We start from the raw sequence: 26,741 nt of genomic DNA on the forward strand, positions 1-26,741 counted from the left end.
GTGGGGAAGGACACCCTATTTGGGACAGCTTGGCAACTTGTCCATGCTTGGCCCTAGCTAAAGAAAAATGAGGTCATTTGCACTCCATCTGTTCACCTTAGCATCCAGTATGAAGTGTCACCTGTTCTCAAGGGACACAATCCATGAGACTATGTTTGTAAAGGTAGTCTCTGAGCAAAAATATTGGCAGTTTGCAGACTGAGCACTCAAGAAAAAAAAGTACCAATGGGATTAGAAGATTTGGCTCATGTAGACAGAACCTGCAGGCTCATTAATTAGAATTCTGTGGATGCAAGTTATAGACACCAACTTAAGTCCATCCAAGCAAAAGTGAGAGAGGGATTTATTATAAAGAATATGAAAGAGTCACACTGGGTAGCTTGGGTTGTGAGATTTAGAATGCTTCTGGGCCACCTGGAGTACTGAACTCCTGTGTAGAAAGACTGGAGGTCTATCTTTGCCTCCTACATCTGCTGTGGATTTATTTTCTGTTTCTTAGATGTTCATGGTCAGGCTACGAGGAACCATCCTAAGGCTCCTGGCTCTGCATCTTGCTGCTACATGTCCAGCTACTCAGAGAGACTCAACCAGTTCCCTCTGTCTGCACAGTTCCGCTTACCATGTAGAAAAACACTAGCATGCCAGGGAAGGGAACCCTCACAGCACTGAGCACAGGATGAGTTTGTAAGGTGTGAAGAGAAGAGAGAAGCACAAGTCAAACCAGGTCTCACTGTCGTTAATTTTTATTATATGGTCTCCAGGCTATTCAATCTGTTCCCTTTGCCTCAGACTGAACAGAGAGGGGGGAAGAAAGTCTTATTTTTCTTTGCTTTGTAGTAAGTTCAGGTCACCAAAACGCTGTCTATTAACATACAATGCACCTACGTTGCAAACCAAAATTAAGATAAGTTTATTATTATCATTGACTAATAAAACAGAAAAATGAGGTTGAGGATACAGCTAGGTTGGTAAAGTGCCTGTCTGCCATGCATCTCAGTGGTCACATCACTAAAGACAATGATTTCCTCCACCAGTACGCCTCCGCCAGCAGACATTCTGGGTGTCTGCTTCTCCCCCATCTTCTTTCTCGTCTAAGAAGTAGTCTTGTACAGGAAAATGCAGACAACTTCCCTTGCTGAGAGCTCATGAGTACCGTGGCCAGGTCATACCCCTAAGACGGTGTGTGACAGTCCTTCTCCTATTCACTTGAATCTTATATTCTTTTTATTCCCTCTTCCATACTGTTCTTGGAGCTTTGAGTGAGTGATATGGGTGTCCCACTTAAAGATGAGCAGTCAACAGTCACTTGTTCTGAGCACCTTGACCAGCCGTGAGGCACTGCATGATTGGCTATTTCCTGAAATGTAAATTTATTTGATAAAGAGTGAGAACAGGAGTCATCTATGGCTATTAAAAGGAAAAAAAAAAACCAACAATAAGAGGCAGATCGATATGACTAATTAGCAGAACAAAACTAGAAGGTGAATACCTAAAGCCAATGACTTTCCCAGTCATAAGCCTTTGATAAGGTCCACATACCTGACATGAACTCCTTCTCATGTGCTGGGCCTCAGCTCCAGTCATAAATCAGTTGGCTACCCATATAACGGTGGTGCCACTGTTGCCTCTTGCTTGGCAAATTGATATTGTAGCATGTAAGGTCAAAAGCTAGTTAAGACCACTGCTGGTTTTTCTCTCCTTTGTGCCTACAAAGCAACTTCTGGCATTATGAAAGTTAACCAGTGGAGAAGGAGCTTCTAGTCAGGCAAAGAAGTACTTGTCAAGAAATCAGGATATAAGGAACAGAGTAGAACAAAATACAGGTGGCTAAAGGCAATAGGATGATTCCAGAGTGCTTCAAGAGTGATGCTCACTGTGGCCACAGCAGCATGCCTTGCTGCACATTTACTTTTTACAGAGTTGAGGATGCTTGTTGTTGTTTTATCTCTTTAGTGGAGACAGTAATATACATATTTTGCTTATAACACTCTATTTATTATGAACATTCAGTAGTTTTATGAAATCATATTGCTTTAAGAGAGAAAATTATATTTAACCAACAACTGAAAATTAGTGTCTTGTGCCCTATTTGTTATTTATGTTCTTAGCCTATCCAGCCCAGAAATTCACAGACAGTCCATGTGTTATCATGTACTACAAACATAGTCCCTTCCTCGCACAACAGGAATCCAACAAATCAGTAGATCTCAAAAGTATATATTCATGTCTTCTCATGGTACTCATGCATGTGTTCTCCAATACTTACCCTCATTACTGCCAACTCAGTACTGAGAAAAGCTTTTTAAAAATGTTTGTTCATGCACTTCCTGTTTTAATATAGCTACATTGTCTGACTGTGCAGTCATTATGAACTAGAATTCTCAGTTTTAATGCTCATTTAGTTTTAGTTCTGCAATTATATTTGACAATATCATTGTTTAATTTTTTACATTTATTTATTCTGTGTGTGTGCACTCATGCTCATGTGTGTGTGTGTGTGTGTGTGTGTGTGTGTGCTGTAGCACATACATGGAGATCAAAGAACTTTGTATTTTTGTTGAACTATCCCTTCAGCCCCCTAATCATCATTTCTATAATTAATTTTTATGTTGAATATATGGGTATGTTCCATATGTATGCAAAATAGACCAACCATAATTAAAATCTATGCATGTATTAATATTTTACTTCAAAGGCCATGAAATAAATTAATAAAAAGAACTGAAAAGTCTAGATATTAAAACAAGCCCATGATAATATATATTATACATTTTTCTGTATCTTTCTCTTGATACTTTATTTTATTGGTCATATATTTTGAAGAATGAGAGTTGTTAATTTTGATGAGGCTAGAATGATTACTTTTTACAATTAATTATTTTTATGATCACTATAAAGTATATTTTATGATCACTATAAAGTCACCAGGTCTTCAGGGCATTCCCTGTTTTATTTATGAGCTTTGTGAATTTGACTCCTACCTTAAGTGCTACAGTACATTTTGACTAATTTCTATGTGTGCTTTAAGGATGTGCCTTCATTCAGTTTCTACTATAAACCACATTGATTTCTCATGGCTCTGGAGACTTCACATTTCAAGTGAGGGTGCTATTTGGTGGGTTTTACTGAGGACCCTCTCCTTAGATGAAGACTTTGTATATATGTTCATATATACAACAGAAAAAGAAGCTAGATAATTCCCTGGACTCTGTTTATAAGGGCATTAGCCTCATTCATGAAGGCTAATCCTAATTCAAATTTCAAAGTAAACTTTCTACTGAGTGTATAACATGTTCACACTGTCCTAAAGCCAGAAGAGTATGAGTCAGGGATTGCCTGTTCTTGCTTAGGGGCCCATTTCTTTTCTTTATGTATCGTTTGATGATGGAATGAAGTGAATTGGATGTAGACTGTAATTTTATAAAACTCGTTCAGCACCACCTTTCTTTTCTTCACTCCTTGCAAGATCTTGGATCCTCAAGGTCTTTGGGAGACTTAAATTCAAATGTACATGTCAACATCCTGATTAAAAGGCTCTTGTCACCCCCCCCCCCCCCGCCCATCTGCTTTGTTTTTCTACTTGGATTCTCTATTTGTTGTTCTATATCCAGAATCATGAAACATCCTGAGAGTAAAAACAGCTTGAAGCTTATCTGCTCTCCCACTGAAGTTCTCTTCCTCTGACTTATTGATCCCTGGGATTCTGGTTGTCATGACACCGTCCCAATGTCTGCAAGTGGCTTTTGAAAAATGTTTTATTGGGTTGTTTTTAGCTTAAGAGTTGGTTTTTCCAAGGTATTGTATCTAGCTAAAAGTTGAAGTCTTTTGTTTTTATACCACTTAAACCTCTCCCTTTAATCATTCTCAGCAAGCTATAATGCAACTATGACTTTTTAGCAGGTTATGGTGACTATACTCTTGACATTACGATAGCGGCATGATGCTTTTGTTTTGAGGGTGATGTCACAAACCTTAATTTTGTGATAAGCGTTCCTCTATTTAATGAAAAATAAAATGAAATAAACCTTGGTGGAAACAAAAGTATAATACTAATGTTATTGCTTTAGCCAAGAATTTCAGGAGTCTCCCCCAAGTTCCAGGTTTCTTTATTTTTTTCTTTCATTTTTCTTTATTAATAAATTTTCTACTTATTCTACATACCACCCACAGATCCCCCTCCTCCCTCCTCCCAACCCCCCCAGCCCTCCCTCCCAAGCCACCCCACATCCCCACATCCCCCAAATCAAGGTCTCCCATTGCGGAGTCAGCAGAGCCCAGCACACTGAGCCTAGGCAGGTCCAAGCCCCTTCACACTGCACCAAGGCTGCACAAGGTGTCACACCACAGGCACTGGATTCCCAAAAGCCTGCCCATGCACCAGGGACAGATCTCGATCCCCCTGCCTGGGTGTTCCTCAAACAGTTCGAGCCAAACAACCATCTTCCATATCCAGAGGGCCCAATCCAGTCCCGTGGGAGCTCCCCAGCCACTAGTCTACAGTTCATGGGCTTCCACTAATGTGGCTGGTCATCTCTGCACGTCTTCCCATCATGATTTCAGCGTTCCCCACCTGCAGAATCCCTCCTCTCTCTCATCGATTGGATTCCTTATTCCAGGTTTCTTTAGAATTAGCTTTGCATGTTTGATTTTCAATCTCTAACAGTCCCCGAAGTCTTAATACTTTCAACATTGCTCAAAAGTCTACCTCCAGAATTTCTGTTGAGACTAAAAACAATCTCTCATCGGTGAACCCCTGGAAAATCAAAAGGAAAGTTATCTGCTTCCACTATACAATGGCACAGAGTAAACATTCCAATTCAAGAAGGAGGAAGGGGGCACAGAAGGATGTGATCAGAGCAAGAGTATACTCATCAGGGAAGCCATTACATCCTGTATCTCCGTGTCTAGCATCTGAGGAAAATGTCATAATATGTGTCCAAGGGCTTGGACAGTTCCACCTTTACAACCTTCCCACCAATGGTCCACATGGTTTCTCTCTTTGGTCTGCTTCCGTTTGGTGCCTGCAGCTGTTCTCAGCGCACATTCCTGCTATGTCCAATACTTTAGGTCTCCACTTTAACTGAGGCTTTACCTTCCCAACTTCGTACAGAGCCTTTTCCTGGGGAGCCTGTAGAGAATTTGACCCTGGTGTACAGTGTGTCTATTGCAGGGTTTTCTGTGGGTCATTGGTACAATATTCTATAACTTCACAATTCTTAACATTCTGCATGCCTGTATAACCATGTGGATAGGGCCAAGTTCTGCTGCCAGCTAAACAGTAACTGACCCTCCTTCGACCAGAGTTTTAGTTTCTTCTCAGTGTCTGGGTGGCTGAACCTAGGAAAATTTACCTCTAAGTACCATTTTTTTTTTTTTAGTAGAGCATGTCCCTTTCAAAGGAAAGGCAAGTGAGGTTGGAATTTTGCCCACTAGAGTCTTTGGTAGGCAAGTTCTCACCAATTTATGAAATGCCCTCAGTGACCTTTTCTATAGCTCCAGTGAAAAGAATAAACATTATTTATTCTTTTTATTGGCACTAATTTCCTTTACAAATGAATTCTCTTTGAATGAAACTTTAAAAACTCCTTCCCTGAATAATAATCAGTTTTATAAACATTTCTGCTCTTTAATTTGCTCCAAACTATCATTATAAACCTGGTTAAAAAGTAGCCAGTGAGGGCTGGAGAGATGGCTCAGAGGTTAAGAGCACCGACTGCTCTTCCAGAGGTCCTGAGTTCAATTCCCAGCAACCACATGGTGGCTCACAACCATCTGTAATGAGATCTGGCGCCCTCCTCTGTATACATAATTAATAAATAAATCTTTAAAAAAAAAAAAAAAGTAGCCAGTGATAACCAAGCCACAGCCTACAGGTAATGCTGTCTTGAATTTCCTTTTACAAAATTTATTAGTCTATTCCTTTAGAATTCAGCTTCATACACTTTTTCAGATCATAGGTCAAACATAGGCAAATAGTTCAACAAAACTCAGTACAAATAGTTTCTAGTGCAATTCTCCATACTGAGTCCTTGTTTCCATCTGAGACCGCGTGAATACAGGCTGACTGTTGGAAATTCTATCAAGTTCACCCATAAAGCTTGGCTTACAGCTTTCTAGGGCTTCTCCAACTCATACCTCTAAACGCTTTCAATTTTCTCCCACAAATCATTTCCAAATGCCTGAAGCGACATAGGCTTAGTCAAAGCGATGACCTCACTTCTCTGGTACCATCGTTCTATATTAGTCACTTTTTTTAAATGACTGTAATCAAAATACCTGGCAGAAACCTCTTAAGGAAAAAAATTAACTTTTACCTTGGTTCTTAGCTTCAGTCCACGGGCTAGGGAAATATGGTCAGGCATCAATCTGACTTGCACTTTTTGTCTGAGCTATTATTGGAAGAAGGAAAATAGTTCATAAACGTCTTTAGAGAAGAAATCAAGGTGACAAACACTGGAAAGATGGTGGAATTCTATCACTGCTTTGTAATCTTATAATAAAATAACTGAGCTTTCCTTTGATCATTATTGACTGTTTTTAACCAGTCTGTGATACTGGCTAGAGGTATATTAGGTTTATGTTGAGCAGACTCCAGTTTTATTTGAGAAAAATTTTTCATAATATAAAGTTAATGTTTAAAAGGTTGAAAACGTAAATAGAATCAAAAATAACAACACGGATCCTCACAAACCAGTATAAACTGCATAGGCACTTTATAGGGAGTGTTGGTAATAGAAGGAACAACCCGCCAGCTCAACCTCTGGGTTCCTACTGTTAAAAAACACACCATTCATGTGCAAGGATATTTGCTGGAGTGTTTGTTCCCAAGAGTGGAATGTGGGAAACAACCTAAACAGATATTGATAGAAGAATGGATGTTTTTGTGGACTGTATTTATTCAGTTTAGTTTAAGTAGTGAACTAGTTGTTGGTGCATATAATACCATGTGAAAAGGGAAATCACTGAATGAAAATGTAGAGAGAGGCCATACATACAAAATTTTATAATATACATTCCATGTATTATTTTCTAATGCGTAGGTATACAAATGTTATAAACAGATTAAAATGTTTCAAATGGTGAAGTGAAATTATTTTCTTTATAATGGGATTAGTATATAGATTACCATATAGAAACATATCCTTAGTGTTTTCCAAAGTAAATGGGTTTTAATATGTGATGAATCTGTGGTAGTAAATAAATTTTTATTAAATCTTTTTCATAGTCTCTTATTAGCTTGCAAACCTCAGTGATTAAGAACTTTTAATGGAGCAATATTTTATGACTATAACAGAGAGACTGCATTTGTGTTTATTAAAAAACGGAATACACTATGCTAAACATGTGTGTTACAAAAAAGTGGAAGAAATTAAGATTCACAGAAGACCTATGTCTAAGTGCAGAGTTTCACTCTCCACTTTGATAAGTGAATACTGAGGAATAAATATTAAAATCAGATAATAGAAAAAAATGTACTTGGCTTCTGGAAATCAATCAGAGATAGAAATGATCTCACGTATCCATGGCGGTGACAATCAAAAAATAGACCTCAGTCTGCTTACATGGTCTCGAGAGTTGCTGTCATCCCTCATGATTAGTTTGGACAGCTGCCACATTATTTCCATGGTGAGCTTTATATATCCTTAAGACTGACCATCTGGAATTTCCCTGAACATTCTGTCTCTGCTAAAAGTAGATTCACCTCCAACCCTAACGTGCAGCTCCAGATAAAGGCGATTCACCTGACTCCAGCTTTGCCTAGCATATCCACTCAATGTCACTGGTGCTGCCTAAAGAGAAACAGAATTTTGGATGGGGATAAAAATGAAATTCAGTTTAATTGCCGCTATGTTTATTGAAATTCTTGAATAAGGGAGATGGCCGAAGTTGTGACGTGAAGGTGAACTAGTGTGATCTAATACACAGTGAGGTTGAGGCTGTTGGCTTCTCCTGTAGGTGACTTTCTTTGTCTTCCATGGTGATGGCTTAAACTGGAATAGCACTTTGCTTTCTGGAGCCACTTTTCACACACAGTACTTCAACGATCCTTTATGGATAAAAGAAGTGACAGAGAAATGAACAGTGAGAGTCACAATGACCTGATTGAAGACACAAAGTCTCCTGAGTTCCTTGTCCCATCACCACTGTTACCCTTAGTAAAACAATTGTTGCAATTTCTGAAGTTCACATAAAGGATACATCCCATCAGAAACGCATGTGAGGACTGTTTAATGTAGGTAAAATAACACAATAAAACAAAGTTGTTTGAAGCTAAGTACACTCAAAGAGATGTAGGCTACTATACAAAGGAATATTATTTGGACAATGGAATCAAGCGGGGAAAGTTATGAACTGTTCATTGGCCTGTGACAAGGAGCAACTTTATATAAAATGGACAGAAGATAGTGAGGGAAGAAGATGGGGGAGGGGGGAAGGGATATCTTGCACTTTCAAAAGAAATTATTGAAAAGATCTTTCTAACTAAAATTCTGAGGTTTCTTTAAATCCACAATTTGCGCCAAGAGATTCCAGCACAGATTTGGGACTTATATTTGACAAGCCCCCCATATGCCTCCTTTTTCCCTCCAAGCTTTTACTCTGACTTGCTGAGTCTGTAGTTGATTGAGCATGTAGCTTTACAATTGCTAAAAATACTCTAAAGCCAAGCTTCTTCTCTCAGTATTTATGTATCTGGTAAAATGGCCAGTTAAGCATCAGAGTTTTCAAGCCTTGGCCAATAATCTTTAGTAAACACTCCCTTTGTAAGCTCAAAGCCCACGTGCAGGGGTATTCTATATTTTGTTTCAATGCAAAGGCAAAGTCAGAGACTAAAAACCTCAAGATCACGGAGGAGATTGCACTCTTCTCAACTGCTTTGGTCAACGGTTGCCTAGTGCGGCCTTGGAATTTTTACAGTTACTACTACATAAAGCCGTCAATCTGATGGAAACCAAAAGCAACCACAAACTGTTCACTAAATGCAAATGTAGCCCCCAAAAGAGAGAGTCAGCCACAGAGACTCTGGAGCTTTTTATCGCAGCGCCTCTGGGGACCACAGAAATGCAGGTGCTGCCCCAGCATGCAGATCAGTGCACCTGTGCAAAGGTGGTATGCATGTCAGGACTCCAGGCTTCCAGGACAGTCCTCACCTTGGTTATGTGTTGTATATCCCTAGCAGGCAACCCTTGCTACATCACTTGCAAGGTCCAGTGCAAAACTAAAACATGAAGTCCTTAGTTCAAAAGCTGGAGAAGTGACGAAGGTACCGTGCAAACCTATTACCCCTCACTGCATCTTCTCTCTGTTTTACGTTTGCCATTTAATGTCATGTTTACTTGTACAGAAAGACACTCCTGGGGGGCAAATCACCCATCTAGTCGTGACCCTAGCTACCCATTCTGGGAATTACACATGTGCACCCTCGAAGATGCAAAGTTCCACCCCCAATCCATCCCTGTGCAGGTACCATGGGGAACTCAAAGTGATTTGCCTCCTTATTTCATGTGCTTCCTACCTGAGCCATGTTAGATATGTGAATCCCAGAGCATTCCACCAGTTCAGAGACACCTGAAGCACCTGGATTGAGGATGGGTAAGAGGTCCACTCCTACCCTGTAGTTTGCCTGAATGTTGAGAGAGAGAGAGACAGAGACAGAGAGAGAGACAGAGAGAGAGACAGAGAAAGAGACAGAGAGAGAGACTTCCACTTATCTCCACAGGGTACATGGTAACACACGTAGGTCCTTCTGGGGCTTGTGCCCAAGATCCCTGCCATGGAGGGCTATGGTGATGCCTTGCCATCTGTAGGGATGAGAGGCTGAAATGATTGGGGACCTAAAGGACAAGAGAGCAGACAGCCAAAGATCCATGCAAGCAAAGTAAGAAGACTGAGTTGATGCTCCAAGACATGTTCCATTTTCTCCTCCCCCACTACAGAACACAAATTTAAAGATAAATTGACATGAATTTTAAGAGGCTGGTCCCAGAATACTGAACAGCAAATATAGGGCTCTGTTGGATCCTGGGCTTCTGAAGCTGGCCCAGCCAGGAACCCTGCTGCCTGACACCATTTGACCAGGCCAATCTGTAGACACTTCTCCAAAGCAGAGTTCATTTTAAAGTCAAATGAATGCAGGCAGTTTTCAGCAGAACAAAAGACCAGTGCTTTGGACATGCTCTCCAGCTTCTTTCTTAGGAAAGAAAGTTTTAGCAATATTTTACATGTTAAGTGTTCTCTCCCACTTTTGATTATATATTCAAGCAGGATTTTCTCTTCATTGTCCCCTCTTTGCTGTTTAATTTTAAATGGTATTTGTGATTTCAGGTTGGCATGTTGGATGTCATTGTTAGTTTAGTTTGACAAGTTAAACAGCAAACATGGTCTGTTTGATTTTTTTTTTTTTAATGAATGGGTTCTCTCTGTAGGCATGAACTTTCACCAACTTGTCTCTATTTCTCACTTCCAAAAAAGAATTTCAAATTGTAGAATTCATGCTTTCAAATGGTTTATGAGTGCTTACAGTTTGGTAGCAATCTATTCATTGGTCAGTTTTGTTTTGTTTTGTTTTTCTCTATCATATTCAAGTATGCATAGAAAAATCTTTCCTCATCATATAAACTCAGATCAGATTCCTTGCTTCTCAAGGGTAAAAAACGATAATTCTACATGGAGGTTTCAAACTCACAGCTCAACTTCTCAGCACCTGTTAGACATCAGGCTGAAAAACTTTGTGAGAAGAGCCATGATCGTTTGTTCCTGGCATCCCCTCCTTGACTTTCCCTTCTTCCTATTCTCCCTCCTCTTCCTGTTCCTCCTCCTAAGGCTCTACTCTTCTGTTTTGATGGGATGAGGAACTGCCATGGCCCTCTCTGGCTAACCCTGCAGGCTATCACCAAAGACTAGAGTAGGTGACCAAATACAGACTTAATATAAAACATGTGTGAGTTCATTGGAGAAACCTACAGGGAAATGAATAATTACAGAATTTCCTAACATGCGAAATTTCTCTTGAACTCTACCACTGTCCTCCGTATCACCAAGAGCACGCACTGACGGTTCATCCTGAGCATCTTATGCCTGAAGGTCTTTTCCAGGGTAGATAGCCCTCTTGTGTGGCATGACAAGATAGCTTTCCCACCATTGCTTTGGTGTTACTCTTGGGGAACTGCTTCTCCTTAGTCTACCTCCCCGTGGCTGCCCCATCAGCCTCGCCTTGTCTAAAAAGTATTCTTCTCTCTTGCCAAGAATGACACAGTGTACAGTTCACCCTGTTTGCTGTAAAAGGAATTATCAACCTGAGGATGAGATGGCGTGTCCCTTTGCAGCAGACTTCCACAATCTCAACAAGGTGGACTTCTTGACTTTCCATTATTACACATAAACAATCTTGTGAGCACAAGAAATGAAGTGGCAGCCATGCCTTCATGATAGAATAATATGCTAGACAATGCACAATACAAAGGAAAGCCATGGTTTCCGATAAAAATTCAGGAGCTTCCATGAAGAAAAACAGCAGCAAAAAGACAACCTATATGGCAGTCCACTGCCTCCTAAAGTAGCTTGTCAACAGTGAATGGAAAAAGCTAGTCTAGTAGAGATCCACAGAGCATTGAAAAGAGATGTTTCCATGATGGGGAAAGTGACTCCATCAATGTTACTTTCAGAGAGGAGACCCAGCAGCAACAAACAGCCATAACTGCAGTTGCAAGCAGGACATAGCAACAGAGCCGTGGAGAAAGGTTCAGGAGCCAGGCCTGGCCTAACCCTGGACCAGGCACCTCCTAAGTGGTGCAATCACTGCAGCTGGGCACATGTTGTTTAACCCCTTGCTTTTTCTTTTCACTCTTCAGGAAGAGGCAGCCAGAATTCTCGCCCAGCAGCCAGTGTCCGTCGGCACATGTGCAGCTTTGAAAACCCCCACACTGCAGTGAATGTGTAAGAGAAGCTGCATGGACATGTAGTGTTTTGCCTCTTGCTTTCTCTCTCCTGGGTATTTCCACTCTCTCACATGGAAACCAAATGTGGTGCATGCTATGAAGAATGAGGGACTCGTGGACGTGCCGTGGTTTGCACGACTGCCTTATCTGATTGTCCATTGTTCTTAAAAGGACACTGTCAAGCAGTTAGTTTCTCTGCTTATTTTCTGTTCCAATGCAGCACTCTCCCCAGCTTTAAGGATTCACTTTGGTTGGTGACTCCCACTCATGAGCTCGAAAGTGAATCTTCCCCTCAACAAATTTGTCAGCTTCTCCTTGGCAAACAGAGCCCTTTTTTCTTTTCTTTTCCTTTTGCCTTTTTCTTTTTCCTTTTTTGCTGTTGCACAAATGTTTGAAATGATCCTGTCTGCATTGAAGTAAAAGCTATAGCTGAAATTTATGAAAAGTTCCACAATGTGGGTGCGTGAGGGTGGGCGCCAACATGAGCTGGGTGTCTCCCACACCTTGGGGAACACAAAACGAAGGTTTTGTGAGTCCCACTTAAAAGCAAATGTTACAAATAAACAAAAACAAATTTCCCAGCATTCTATATGATTTTTATCAGACATTCAAGTCTGATAAAAAACGGTGCATGTTTGGTCAGATTTTTGACCCTTAGCTCTTGACAGTGTCTTTTTAAGTTAACCAAAGCACCTAGACCATGTTCGATTCATTGTGCATGGAGTCTGTGGTCTTTCTCAGCTGTTCCTTTACAGCCCTCCAAACTCCTGGGAGAGTCAAAGGTACACATTCCTGCAGCAGGAGGGAGCCCACTGATGAGGTGTCTGTGGCTTGAATAGCTCTTCAGATAGAAGAGCCCAATTTGTTTCAATGTTTGGTACAGAACTGGCGGCAGAGGCTGGTCATGGAGCCATGGTGCCTCTTCCTTTTACTCAGTGACGTGTACCAGGAAGTCCGTGGCCTCCTTTATTACTCTTTCCTGTAGAATCCTGTATCCAAACAATGTCGTCTCCATCAAATCATCCAGACATAGGGAGGACACATTGGATAGTCATGCCAGTATGTTTTAGTGGCATTTTGGAAGCCCCTAACAGAGCCACTGTACCATAGCTGGACGCCTTCTCTGAAACTCTTCCAAATCCAAAGGCATGAAGTGTTTCTTGCACTGAGGGTGAGTCTGACCAAGGACACAGCAAGGAGATCCTAATTTGTGATAACCGCTGGCTGCCTGTCAAAAGGGATTGATAGGGATGGGTGGACGGGTTTGTCTTGCCCTGACAGCAGGGTCAGAGAGAGGAGAATCAACTGACATTCCATGACTTAAAGGTGAGTTTCTACAAACAAAAGTAAAAGCCAAGTATACTTCTTTGGTGGTGATTGAAGAAGGAAAAAACATACACCTATCAGCAAAGCTAACAGGTGGGTTGTCAAGAATTTTAGGAACAGGCTATTCAAGCCTCCCATCTTCAACTATAAAGGAACAGAGAGATCAGTGGCTTTAACCTTGCATCCCTTAGACTAAGACCAGATATTTTTAGTCGTGGTTGTCTGGGAGAAAGGAAAACAAGAAAGTGTTCTTTCTGTAACCTTCATTTCCCACTGTTTTTTTTTTTTTTTTTTTTTTTTTTTTTTTTTTTTTTTAAGAGCGTGACAAGAGACTAACATAAGAAATAAACTGGATCACTGTGGTCTGTCTCTGTCTCTCTTGCCCCTGAGGAATAATCCAGGCAGAGCAATGCAACTGCCCTATATTTGCAGGGCAGCCTGTGAGTACTGAGGGGCATCAAGTAACCGGCAATTAAAATCCAAGTCTAGTAGACGGGACCATAGAGGACAGGCTAGTGTTTGACCTGAACTTCCCTCAAAAGTAACACCGTCTGTTCCTATCTGTATTTCCTAAGGGAATCTAACAGCACACAGGTCCCATTACTAGGACAATACCCTGGTACCAGCACAGTATATTTTTAAAATAATTTACAAAATTATTAAATTTTGTAGTTATATTTACATGTGTTTGTCCATATCTATGACTATAGTTACCCATGAAGACCAGAAGAGGGTGTTGGATCACCTGGATCCTGAGTTACAGATGATTGTGAGGTGCTCCAAGCGGGTACTGGGAACCAATCTCAGATTTTCTACAAGAGCAGTGCTTCTGGGCCAGTTCCAGCCCACAAACATGACATCTTATGTAAACTCTGACACGTGAATTTCTTTCGTCAGCTTGAAAATGACTGAAAACCAAAGATCCTTTGAGACTTGCTTGGAAAAGTTTAATACTCCTCAGAATTCTCTTCTAGTTTGGAAATGACTTGGTAATTTTCTCAGAACAGTAGATCTCATGCTGGGAGCAGAGCTCTTGAGTTATCCATGCTTCGTTGACGTCGATGAGAAAATTAAACTTGGGATATATTTTATCTTATTGGCTTATTAAAGAAATCATGGAGTTCTAGAAAAGCAAAGTGATATGTGTATGTGTGTATGTGTGTGTGAGTGTGTGTGAGTGTGCGTCTGCGTGTGTGCTGTCCTTCATCCTGGGTCATATGGTTGGAAGGTGTAGAAATCAACTGCTCTGAAGATTACTAGATAAGGGTCAAATATTTTGACTTTGTAAATTATGTATCTCACTAAGACAATGGTTCTGTGACTAACCCATGGTGAGGACAGAATTCAGACGGGAAGGAGAAACTTCACAGCACTGCTTAAGATTATCTACAGGAACTATCGAGTTCTCACATAATAAGAGTCTATCTGTCTTCAAAAGCACATTCAAGATTCTCTTTATTACGAGTAATGGTGAATAGGCAAGAAATTTTAATTATGTTCCTAGTCCTCCACAGTGGAGAGAAGGTGCTAAATATTCAGATCTTTCTGTAATGTTTTCAAGAAGTGGAACTAGTGTCAGTATGGAAAAACTAACTTGGGGCTGCCTGGGAAGACAGAAGCCTGACTCCAATGGTTTCGAATAGTTCCTCTGCCTAAGAATCAGCAAGAGCCTCCACCTTCCAGACCGCATGCTGGTGCCAACTGGCTGACGCATATGCAGGTGAAAAGATGGACAGCTCCACCAGAGGCTTCTGGGGCCAGACTCCAAGGTATCCTGACACCACGCTAAAGCAGCAGGGCTATAGGAGGGTACCCTAGTGCTGGTGGCTCATGGATTCTATGCTTGGTGAACCTTTCTGTCTCTACTGGAACGCCATGGCCTTTCCTGATGCTCTTGTCTCATTTACTTACATTGCTGTACTAATTAACTGATTATGGAGAAAGAGAGGGAGAGAGAGAGAGAGAGAGAGAGAGAGAGAGAGAGAGAGAGAGAGATATGGGGGAGAAGGTATGTATGTGTCTAGCTCAGATAACAACTCATGGGAACCGGTTCTCTTCTTCCACCATTTGAGTCCAGTGTTGATTCTCCGGATCTTAGGTTCATCAGGAAGTGCCATCACCCAGTGAACCACCTCCATGGCCCTATTTCCCGTTTTATAGAAAACAAAATGCTTGCCTCTTCAGGTTCTGAGGAGGCACCTTTCCCTTCTTGACAGGAAGATTTTGTCTTGCCTGTCGCTCTCTGGATACTGCTGTAAAGTTCATAAGCCTGGCAATGGTACTGGCTTTTTGTCTGCCTCCTCTTCAGGCCGCTGGTGCAGGATGCTTTCTTCCTATCTCCAGCCTGCCCACCAACTGTTTTCACTTTAGAGATCCCTGGAACAGAGAGTGTGAACTCTGCAGATGTAATCAGTACTTACAGAAACAAATAAAAGAGACAGACTCACTCTGAATGCCAACAATATACTAATCTCTTTATCCAACCCACTCCCAGCTATTTAGAATGCTGTAAGCCAGGCGGTGGTGGCTCACGCCTTTAATCCCAGCACTTGGGAGGCAGAGCCAGGTAGATCTTTGTGAGTTCGAGGCCAGCCTGGTCGATAGAGTGAGATCCAGGAAAGGTGCAAAACTACACAGAGAAACCCTGTTGCTGGAGAGCTTCTCTCCAGGTTCCCCAAGCCCCGCAGTCCCACAATCCACTTATAAAATAATCACTCAAACGCTTACGAGACTCTTAATCTCAGGGTCGTGGGTTCGTGCCCCACGTTGGGCGCCAGATATTGGAGAAATTATTTTGGCCACTCCACGTAGTTAAAAGGATATTTATTTAATGGCGTAACTCACAAATTAAGTAATGGGTAGGTCGCAGGGTCTGGGGAAGGTGTAACGCAGTCCAGCGGTGTTCTCCGGAGCTCTGCACAGTCAATCTGCACCGGTCAGTGTTCCGGCACCGAGAGAGCGCCCAGAGCGAGCGCTGGCCCATCCAGCTCTCGGGTCCCCAGGCGCCTCCCCTCGCCCCGCCTCGTAGGCGTGACAGTTGCCAGAGTCTCAATGGGGGTTGGAACTTCCAAAACCAAGCTGGAATGGCTACCCACTACAAAACCCTGTTTTGGAAAAAAAAAAGAATGCTATAAATACTGGGGTTTTTGTTTGGGGCGGGGGAGGGCTTGTGACCCTTACCCAGTGGAAGAACAATCAAAGCAACAACCTTGACCTGTTGACTCCAGGATTGCAGCCACAGACCTGTCAGTTTTGTATAGGAGAATGAAACATTGTCTTCTCCCTATCCATCTGCTCTTCCTGTGAGACCTACTGTCACTAGACTTCGGATCGCACCCTGTGTCCCCAACAAGTCAGATTTGGCTACTTGTCCTGGATGAGCCCATAAAGAGAACCAATTTAATAGTGAAAGCAAGAGAAGGGGATTTACTCAGTGCGACCACGCTGAGATGGGCCCAAAGAGATACTGCAACTCCCCAATCCATATTCTTGTCCTGTCTTAAGGGTGTGGTTTAAATAGAAAGCAGGGGGTGTGCAGAGCTAAGCAATCAGGCCCAAGGATGCTTCTGCCCAGCATGGCGTAGCCCCAAGTCTCTCCTTCAAGATTGCCTGACAAGTTCTAAAATTCCTGGGGTTTCAGATGTTTCTACTTCCAAGGAGGCAATCCTAGGGAAACACTATGTTCTCCAGGCCCATTATTTTATAGTCTGATAACCAGAGAGGCTCAAGGTACATTGGTTACACCACTGACCATTTCAATAATTGTAGTATCATTAAATATATTTAACCAACAGAGGTAAGTTAGTCCTGACCCACAGTGTTTTATCTTCAGGAAGGAGGTAATTTTCTATCTGAAGTATGCCTTTGCAAGTCAAAACAAAGAGTGCTTTGAGACAATTATATGGAGTTTTCTAAGTCTGATTGCTTTGTTTGCTCCCCTGCCCCTCTTTTTGAGACAGAGTCACATGTAGCCCAGGGTGACCTGAAACTTGCCATGTAGCTAAAGATCACCCTTGAACTTCTGATTCTCTTGCCTCAACCTCCTCATACTGAGATAACAGGTATGTACCACCACACCTGGCTTATGCAATACTAGAGATCAAACCTAGGGCTTCCTGCACACTTGGCAAGCAAGCATTCTACTACCTGTGAGCTATATCCCTAGCTCTTTCTTAAGATTAAGAAATTAAAAAAAAGGTAAACAATGGAAGCAAGAAGCTGGTGGCCGAAGCCCAAACACTAAAGTTTTGTGGGCTTAAACATAGCTTTCATTTCACAGCACTATTCTATGTTGAATGTATTTTTTCTCTTGCAACACCCTGAAGTTTATGTATTTTTATCTTCTTAATAACTATGAATATCCAGGTAGGCTGCTTACTCTTCACATGGAACAGGATTGTGTCTTTACCTGAACCAGTAACTGCAATTACCTTGACTAGTGTCTACTGAACACAATGAGAACATCTCAGAATATAGTTGTGTTTGTATTTAATGGTAGTTCATCACAATACCATCGAAAAGCATTTAAAGGCAGTGGTAGACTTTTCTCCTGTACAAATTTTATTTACTCAGTCTACAAACAGTGCTTAGTAGCTGTGTAGATCCACAGACCCTCCAGATTTTCTCTGGACCACAGATGAAAAGTAACTTATCCTGAAGGAGCAGTTAATAACCCATGCCTCAATGTCTATGCCATGATGCATTTCCCCCCACTATCTCTGATTTTTACTAAGCAATTTATTTTGTCCTTGGGAAAGGTTAGTCTAATTTTTATAATCCACCAAACGCCCTGGGGCATGATATCTGTTTCCTAATTAAACAGGACTTTACAGATAATTTAGAGCAAGACTCTGAGGGAAAGAATGCTGCTAATTTTAACAGTGATAGTGAAAAAAAATCTCCCAACACAAGAATAAAAATTGTGTTCAATTAAAATAGAACTAAATTGTGATCATAGCTGCCTGCATGATCATCAAAAATACTGTTAACATTTGGGTATGGTCTAACATGAGGCCCAGGGTAGATCCTTGGACAGTAATAAAAACAGCTGATGGTGTAGTCAGTGAAATAAGTAAAGTAGAAGAGCCACTACCTCAGGGTTTTCCAGGAATGCAAGGATACCTTGCAGCTAGTTTTAGGGGGAGACTGAGCAATGTTTTGTTGGGAACTACCTTTCTCGTCAAGTCATGAGGTCAGAATTTTAGGTGTTATACCAATTTTTGAACTTTTTATATTCAGTACCTGACGTTAAAATTAATCTCAACTTCTGAGGCTCACTTCACTTTTCAAGGTTATAAAATATAAAATGTTGAACATTAACCCTTGTCACAAATATTCTGAGAATCATATGTAAGTTTTGAAGCCTTCATTCTTGTCTTTCAAAATGATCCAATAAACCATTATCTTAGTGAACATTTCCTACTTTTCCCCCCCTTCAAACAAAAGACTGTGATGTGGGACAACCTATTTCACACCTCCACCTAAGAAAGAATGTTCATTTTCCAATTTTTTTTAATGTCACAACTTTGTTCTTTTTTGCGTTCCCTTTTCTATTGCTTTAATAGATACAAAGAAAAAAGCAAAGTCCTAAAAAGGGGATGGGGAGCAGAAGAAAATTGCTTCTTTTTAAGTATTAGCAGTGTTTTTATTAATAGAATGGTGTGGTAAGGTGCCACCATCTGCCAAAAATTACATAGAAAATCATCAGAGTCTCTAACAGCAAGATCCAAACTATTGCAAGATTCAGAATGAATAAGATTTGTGGTTGCCATAACACATTTTGTATTTTCTTCTTCGGGGTGACTTTCTCCTTGGTTGGTGTATGGGGATTTCATTGGGGGGTTAAGGCTGATGTGTTAGCTGTGTAGTCTTGTGGCAAAGTATCTGAGAGAGTCAACTGAAAGGAGGGATGATTGATTTTAGCTTGCGCTTTCGAAGGTTTCAGCCCATGTTCACTGGGCTCTGTTGTTCCTGAACTTGTGCCAAGGTGCAACCATCTTGATCAAGAGCATGTGGCAGGTCAAAGCTGCTCAGCTGATGGTGGCTAGGAAGCAGAGGGGGAGGGGGCTGGCTTTCACTACAAGGCCTCTCTCTCGAGAAACCCACTGAGCTATGAGTCTCAAATACCTTAATCCTTCAATGAGGACACAAGTCTCATCATTCAAAAGTCCCTTTCCTCCCTCAACACCTCTGCTCTGAAAAAGCAAATTTTCAGTACACAAGCTTTTTGAGAGGCACGTAAGAGCTAAGCCATAACAGCTGAGGAGGTTGGAAGCATGGTGGTGTTCTAGAATTTTCCTTTAGCAAAGGTAAGTGGAAAGAGACCCAAGCAGGGTCCTTGGCCTTAGTGACCACTGCTTTCTTAGAATCTTGATTTTGGCTCATTTGCATCAAAATTGGTGGGAGGATTAGTGCCAGCTGTGAGCACTGTGTTTGTTAGCCCATCCTGTTGTCTCTCTTTTGCCGGTGTCTGTATTTGAGTATCCCACTCCTAAGGAGCAGCTGAGAATCTGTACCTTTATGTGAATTGTCATACATTGTACCCATCAGGAATAGTGTTCTAAGATGAGCAAAAAGTAAATGGGAAATCATGAAACTCTGCAGCCACTCACATATTTTTTCCCCCGGTCTTACCTCCTTGGTGCAGGTGTCCTATCTATGTTCACTCTAATGATGGGCAGTACAAAAAATCAGAATGAGCAACTGAGCGCTTCTAGTTCATAAATCCCACAGCACAGTGAAAGTAACGTTATATGTGGGTCTTAAGACTAAACCCCTGTGTTGTGTTTTCTACGGGAAGCTTAAGTGGTGTGTGTGTGTGTGTGTGTGTGTGTGTGTGTGTGTGTGTGTGTGTGTTTCCATTTTTTTCTTCCAGCAGTTCGATAATCATTCAGTCTTGCAGTGAAGGGTCGTTTTAATTTGTTAACCACTTCATTAATTGCCCTCAATGGGACTGTTTCATTGTTAGCGTATGTGTGGTGGCGAAGGGCGTACTTCGTGAAATCGTATAGCTGAATTGGAAATAGCCATTTTCCTCAATAGACTAGGCTTTCTCACTAGTAACCTTTCTTGGGTTAGCGCTTACTTTCCTCGGCTTGAGTAGAATGTTCTGGTCCCCTCTTCAGAGGCAGTCTCTGGTAGCTGAAGTTGCCAGTATTTGATTTTTACTGTAAGGGGGAGCAGGGGAGGTGGATGGTGCAGCTGAATTGCACAGTGTTGGGGGTGGACATAATTCAGATGCAATTTGTCCTCTGTGCAGGATCCGTGTGTAAGTAAACCCATCTCTATTTTATTCATAGTTCTAACGGCAAGTCTGTGTCATGGTCTGAACCAGGTGGAAGACAGGCGCCTAAGGGACAGCACGTGTGGCAGCGCCTCTCTGTGCACGTGAAGACCAACGAGACGGCCTGCAACCAAACGGCCGTGATCAAACCCCTCACTAAAAGTTACCAAGGCTCTGGCAAGAGCCTGACCTTTTCAGATGCCAGCACCAAGACCCTTTACAATGTGGAGGAAGAGGACAACACCCCCTCGGCTCGCTTCAGCCCTCCCAGCAGCCCTTCCATGGTGGTGCACCGACGCGGGCCACCCGTGGCCACCACACCACCTCTGCCGCCTCACCTGACCGCAGAGGAGACCCCCCTGTTCCTGGCTGATTCCGTCATCCCCAAGGGCTTGCCTCCTCCTCTTCCGCAGCAGCAGCAGCAACAGCCGCCGCCCCCTCAGCAACCCCCGCAGCAGCCCAAATCCCTGATGGACCAGCTGCAAGGCGTGGTCACCAACTTTGGCGCGGGGATCCCGGACTTGCACGCGGTGCTGGCAGGCCCGGGGACACCGGGGAACGGGCTGCGCTCTCTGTACCCACCCCCGCCTCCCCCGCAACACCTGCAGATGCTGCCCCTGCAGCTGAGCACCTTCCGAGAGGAGCCCATCTCCCCTCCCCGGGAGGACGACGATGATGACAGCGAGAGGTTCAAGCTCCTGCAGGAGTTCGTGTATGAGCGCGAAGGGAACACGGAGGAAGACGAACTGGAAGAGGAGGAGGACCTGCCTGCAGCCAGCAAGCTAACCCCAGAGGATTCGCCTGCCCTGACGCCTCCTTCTCCGTTCCGAGACTCGGTGGCCTCTGGCAGTTCGGTACCCAGCTCCCCAGTGTCTGAGTCAGTGCTCTGCACCCCTCCAAACGTGACCTACGCCTCTGTCATCCTGAGGGACTACAAGCAAAGCTCTTCCACCCTGTAAGGGGGGAACTGTATGTGGAGAAGCCAGAAATGCTAAGGAATGTGCTAAGGAATGTCAACCCCTCTGGAAACGTGTAGGAAGCTGGGAGAAGCACGGTGATGGAGGACCACAGTCTGCAGGGGATAAAGAATGCTGTGGCTGCCTTAACGAGGGAGAGGAAAGATGCCAAGTGAACAGTGGTCCCGGCCAGGATTGTGACTCTTGAATTATTCAAAAACCTTCTCTAGGAAGAAAGGGAATTATGACAAAGCACAATTCCATATGGTATGTAACTTTTATCGGGGGGAAAATAATAAAACGTAAAAATAAAATCAACAACAACAACAAAAATCTCTTCTTTTGCTCGATTGTGCATACATATATCTGCCCACACTCTCTTTGTGAAGCTAGAAGCGGAGCAGCCCCTGTGATGGTGCCAAGCTGAATCATTAGTTCATCTCACAACATTCCTGGTGAGTGGATGAGGAGAGGCTGGGACGTAGGGACATCGATGGGACAACAGCTCCCATCTCAGAAGCCTGCTGAGCCTGCAGACTCCTGGACTAAGGGAGCCCCAGGAACTGACCTCATGAGGGTCCCTTTTCACTGCTATGATCCAGTGCCGAGCCTGTAGTCAACCTGGGATAAAGGCACAGTAACACCTTGAATTTCTGTTAATTCCCTCTGGCTAGGAAAATGAAAGTATGAACAAAATCATCACCCAAACGAGCTATATCAGAAGTGCTATGGGGGGAAGAAGGGGGAAGCAAGACACAATATCCACACAGGTCCTTGAGCAAGGTCAAAAAAAATGAGCTTCGCAGACTCCATGCTTGTTTATTGATAACTTTGGAAGGGAGGAGGATGACAAGGAACGTCAGAGACGTTTTGTGGACTCACTTGTGCTGTGCCAACCAGGTTCTCCATTGCCCTTCAGCAAAAGAGGACAAGCCACGTTGCCAAGTTTTACTTTCCATTTACTGTAGCAAATAATACCAACCAGTTGGACTTCTGAGATTCAGTATAAGTACAATGTGGTGCCACAGTTTCTCCCATGTGCTACGGAAACAAATCTATCTTTGAACCTAATGGTGTACTCATAGCAACGATTACTGGTTTCAATTCTTTCCTATTGTCCCTGGAGTCCCTGGAACTAGCAACTGAATGTGTTTTCCTGTGTTCCTTGTATACATGTGATTATAAAATTCGTACCACGTAATGTCGGTCTAGCTGCAACTAGGACATTGTCTTTTGGGTATAGTATAAATATTTTTATGTTCCAGTGATGTTCTCTGCATCACTGTTACCAGTGTCTCTTTGAAGGTTGGGTCTGTGGTCTGATGTTTCTCATGTGCAGCTGCGATGGAAATCCTTCTAGGTGGGGATTTATTTTTCAGATATTTTACGATATGAGAATGTTATCAATGAAATAGTTTGAAAGTGCATTGTATAAAAAGGTCACCAAACAGTGCGTGACACTAAAAAGTACATTTTTATAAACTTGTGCACATTGTTATTAAAATGTAAGGTTGAAAAGGCAATATTTAGAATATTTCAGATATATTTTTAAAAAGTTTTTCCACAGCTACTTGAGTTTCATGGTCTTCTAGTGTGTGACGATACTCAAGTCCACTCAGAGTGTCTCAACCATCTGCCTGTCAATCACACTTCATTCTTAAAAATTTTTTACATGCTTTATGCTTATGTTTTTGTTAGCATCTCTTCCTTATGATCCCTATGTTTACTACCCTGTGATATCCACATATATGTGATCCAATTACTCCATCTTACCCCTGCCTTTCCTAACCCCAAAGAAAAGGATTGTTTTTGTTATTTTTATTTCTTCTATTATTTGTGGGATGAATCTGCTCCCTTTAAATATCTTTGTTTATGCCTTATGTTCAGCCATTTTAATTTGCTTTCTTCATGTTGAAGCTAGTGATTTCTCAGCCAAAAATGCATCATCTTAGAATCTCTAAATACCCAAAACATCATTTCTTTGGAATTTAACATCAACTCCTATATCAGAGTTGTGTTTCTTAAGTTTCCACATTCTACTGCCCAGTTTAGTGAGTTCCTTATCAAGAATTTCTGTCTTTCCTTTAAAAAAATACTTTTGAACATCCTTATTGCAAAGACCTCAAGAATTGAACTCTGTGTTTTCATTGTAAAGAAACAGAAGGAGAGAAAAATAGATGGTGCAGGGCAGGGCGTGTTAGCACACGTCTTTGATCTCAGCACTTGGGAGGCAGAGGTAGGTGGATCTCTGTAAGGTTGAGGCTAGCATAGTCCACACAATGAATTCCAAGCCTACACCTGTCTCAAAAAACAACAACAAAGATGGTTCAGTGCTAAATAGATGGGTTTCTACTAAGTTGGGAAAACAGTGGGAGAACCCATATTGCATCCTATGTTCTTTTAATTCTTGAGGCACCAACATATGGCCTTCATTACTATGGAATTGTGCATTCAGGTTTTTTGTTATTTTATTTATTTATTTATTTATTTATTTATTTATTTATTTATTTATTTATTTATTTATTTTGCCAGAATAGATGAGGCAATGCTTCCTATTCGAATGCTGTAACAGGCGAGTTTGTTCTGGGGTTTCAGTCTGAGACATTTGGTGAACACACTCAATACTGATTAAAATATTACTGGATGCCTACTCTTAACATGATTATGAATTTTCCAGAATAAATAGAAATATTAGCTCATATAATTGTTCAGAATTGGAGATGTACACATACATATCCTGTACCTAAAGGGAAAAATATCTTCACTGTAATGTATGTGCTTATACAAAGTGTTTCGCTTCCTGTAAAAGTGTTTTCCTTTGGCTTGTTACTGCCTTTTGTCATATAATCTTGATGATGCTGTACCATAATAAATATTTTCTATTTATTAAATGTGTCTATTCCTTCTCTGAATTTTGTAAGCATTACAATAGCAGAAATGGGCCAGTGTAACAAATAATCTCAATAGTTTGATTTTTGCCTACAACACATTTCCAAGGAGGAAGTTTTAAGCATCACACAAAATATGCATGACGGGTCATAAAATAGAACAGTCTAGCTTTGATGACATGGAATCCAAACTTAGAATTTCAAACCCTGTGACCTGCACTGTCATTTGAATTTTTGAGAGAAGAGAAACAGCTGGTTGTTAGTGGAGCTCTGGAGACATGGACTCCACCTTTGTCCCATGTGTGCCCTTCAAACTTTTCTGTACCCAACTCACACTATAGGGGTACTTAGTTTCCCAGGTTCTTAACACATTTCTATTCTGTGCCAGGCTCAATCCTAAATTTTAATGTCAACATCACATGTGAGCTTCCAAATAAATCAGGCATTCATATTTTCTACTCTAAGACCCCTGCAGACTGATGTGCCCTAGGAGAGAGAGAGAGACAGAGACAGAGACAGAGACAGAGACAGAGACAGAGACAGAGACAGAGACAGAGAGAGCGCACAGTGATAAGGGGAGCTACACCTGAGACTGTGTCTGGTGGGTGAAAGCAAGCTGCTGGTGAAGACATCATCCAGAAGTGGGTTGAATCACCAGAGAATTCTTCAATATGTCTGGTAAATGGAATGAAAAAAGAAATTAAATGGAAGCTTCGAGTCCCAGAAACAGCCATAGAGTGAGAAGCAAGTGGCAAGGAAAAAGAAAAGTAAAATAATAAAATAAGGATGGAGAAGCACAAAATAAAAGTTCATATTTGCAGTTCATAGATACATGCAAAGGTAATCATGGCAGGCATGAGGATCCATTGGAAAGAGCCTGGAAACTTCACTTAAATGATCTTTGGAGAGGCTGTGACTGGGTTCCAGTCACCACAAGCATTGGGTGAGTAACTTTCATACTTTGGAAGCAAATCAAAGAGCAGGGGGACGGACGGCATACGGACCTGCATGAAACAGGCACTATGCTGGTTCTTGGCATTCATTTTCTTCCCAGCATTTCTGGCATGTGGATATTTGGGAGAACTGAAGTAATGTGTCCACACTCTCATGTAGCAAGTGGTCCCTCCGAGCTTTTGGTCTCATTCCCTGGCAGCACAGAGCTTGTCAACTCCAATTCCTTCCCAGAGCTCAAGCACATACATGGGAGTTGGTCCATTTTTGCTTGGAGGTCCATTTTTGCTTGGGATTCTAATTCCTGAGCCCTAGCGACAAAGCTGATATCTAGTACAGGTGTGCTGGGCAGTAATAACAGTAGCTTTATGTTACATCATTACACTTTGCCCAGCTCAATGCTTCAAAGATGCATTCCAAGATCCTTATGGGGTCCAGAGCTCCACATTTCTACCTACTGATCCCAGCTCTGCCTTTTGAACACGTTTTAATCAGAAACATTAGGTTTCTCCCTTTGACAGAAGAAGCAACTGGTTCCCTTTCCTGCAGATGTAGAAGCAACGCTTGGTGTTTAGAGAGGGCTGCGGAAGGCCCAGCTAATTGTGAAACAACGTTCTCTGCAGGTAAGACATAAATGGCTGCCTTGGGACACCAGCGTGAAGACACCTATGACTCGGGAAGGCATACCTGGGCAGGGTTGAGGCAAGGGTCTCTTTCTTGCAGAAGTGCATGTCTTCAGGCTAAGCGAAGAGCAAATCCAGTTCAGTTATGAGTTGAGGGAACAAGAGGAAGGGCTCACATAGGAAGTCCAACTAGTATCCTATGCTTGAAACTGGCTCCATCTCTTCTGAGGGTTTTACATGGGAAGGAGAATGTACGTTAGCTAATGGGAAAGGATGTCTAAGAATGGAGGATAACTGAAAATGGGGAGAAATGTCCTGGTAAAGCCGAGACCTTTACGTCAGTGGTGCAGGTCTCTTGTTAATCACAACTGACTCTTCAGCTCCAGCCGACCAGACCCATAGAATCAAAGCTATCATACAAACAGTTCTGATAGAATCTTTAGGGACTCTCAAACTTCCCACAGAATCAGCACAAACCAGGTCTCCATTGCCTGCATTTTTCTTAGCATTCTCATAGTCCAGGCTCCTACAGAACAACCCTTTAAACTCTGAGCGCATGACTTTTTCAGCCTTAGGTTCCAAACACTCCTATGACCCTCGCTAAAACTATATGGACAAGTCTGCCTCAGCATGCCCCACTTCTGGTACCAGTTCTGTTCTCCTCAGATTTCTATTGCTGTAATAAAACACTGTGATCAAAAGCAACATGTAGAGGAAAGGGTTCATTTGGCTTATACTCATCATCGCCGTTCTTCATGAAGGGAACTCAAGTCAGGAGC

The 26,741-nt window shown here is 42.1% G+C and overlaps 1 protein-coding gene across 4 annotated transcripts in view; it reads left to right on the forward strand.

Moving 5' to 3' along the window:
* The window catches only part of Grm1 (glutamate metabotropic receptor 1), a 364,203-nt gene extending 339,812 nt beyond the window's left edge, over positions 1–24,391 (forward strand). For 2 of the 4 annotated variants that reach the window (XM_006984436.4, XM_042262295.2), the window contains one exon: positions 20,561–24,391. In XM_006984436.4, coding sequence (XP_006984498.1) covers positions 20,561–21,503 — 943 coding nt within the window. In that variant the 3' untranslated portion in view covers positions 21,504–24,391. Of the gene's footprint in view, positions 1–11,849; positions 11,935–20,560 lie in introns of all 4 variants that reach the window. The other 2 variants (XM_016002929.3, XM_016002930.3) reach the window with 2 other exon arrangements.
* The last annotated feature ends 2,350 nt before the right edge of the window (positions 24,392–26,741 follow it).

Source organism: Peromyscus maniculatus, chromosome 16 (assembly GCF_049852395.1).
Source record: "Peromyscus maniculatus bairdii isolate BWxNUB_F1_BW_parent chromosome 16, HU_Pman_BW_mat_3.1, whole genome shotgun sequence".
Classification (NCBI taxonomy): Eukaryota; Metazoa; Chordata; class Mammalia; order Rodentia; family Cricetidae; genus Peromyscus; species Peromyscus maniculatus.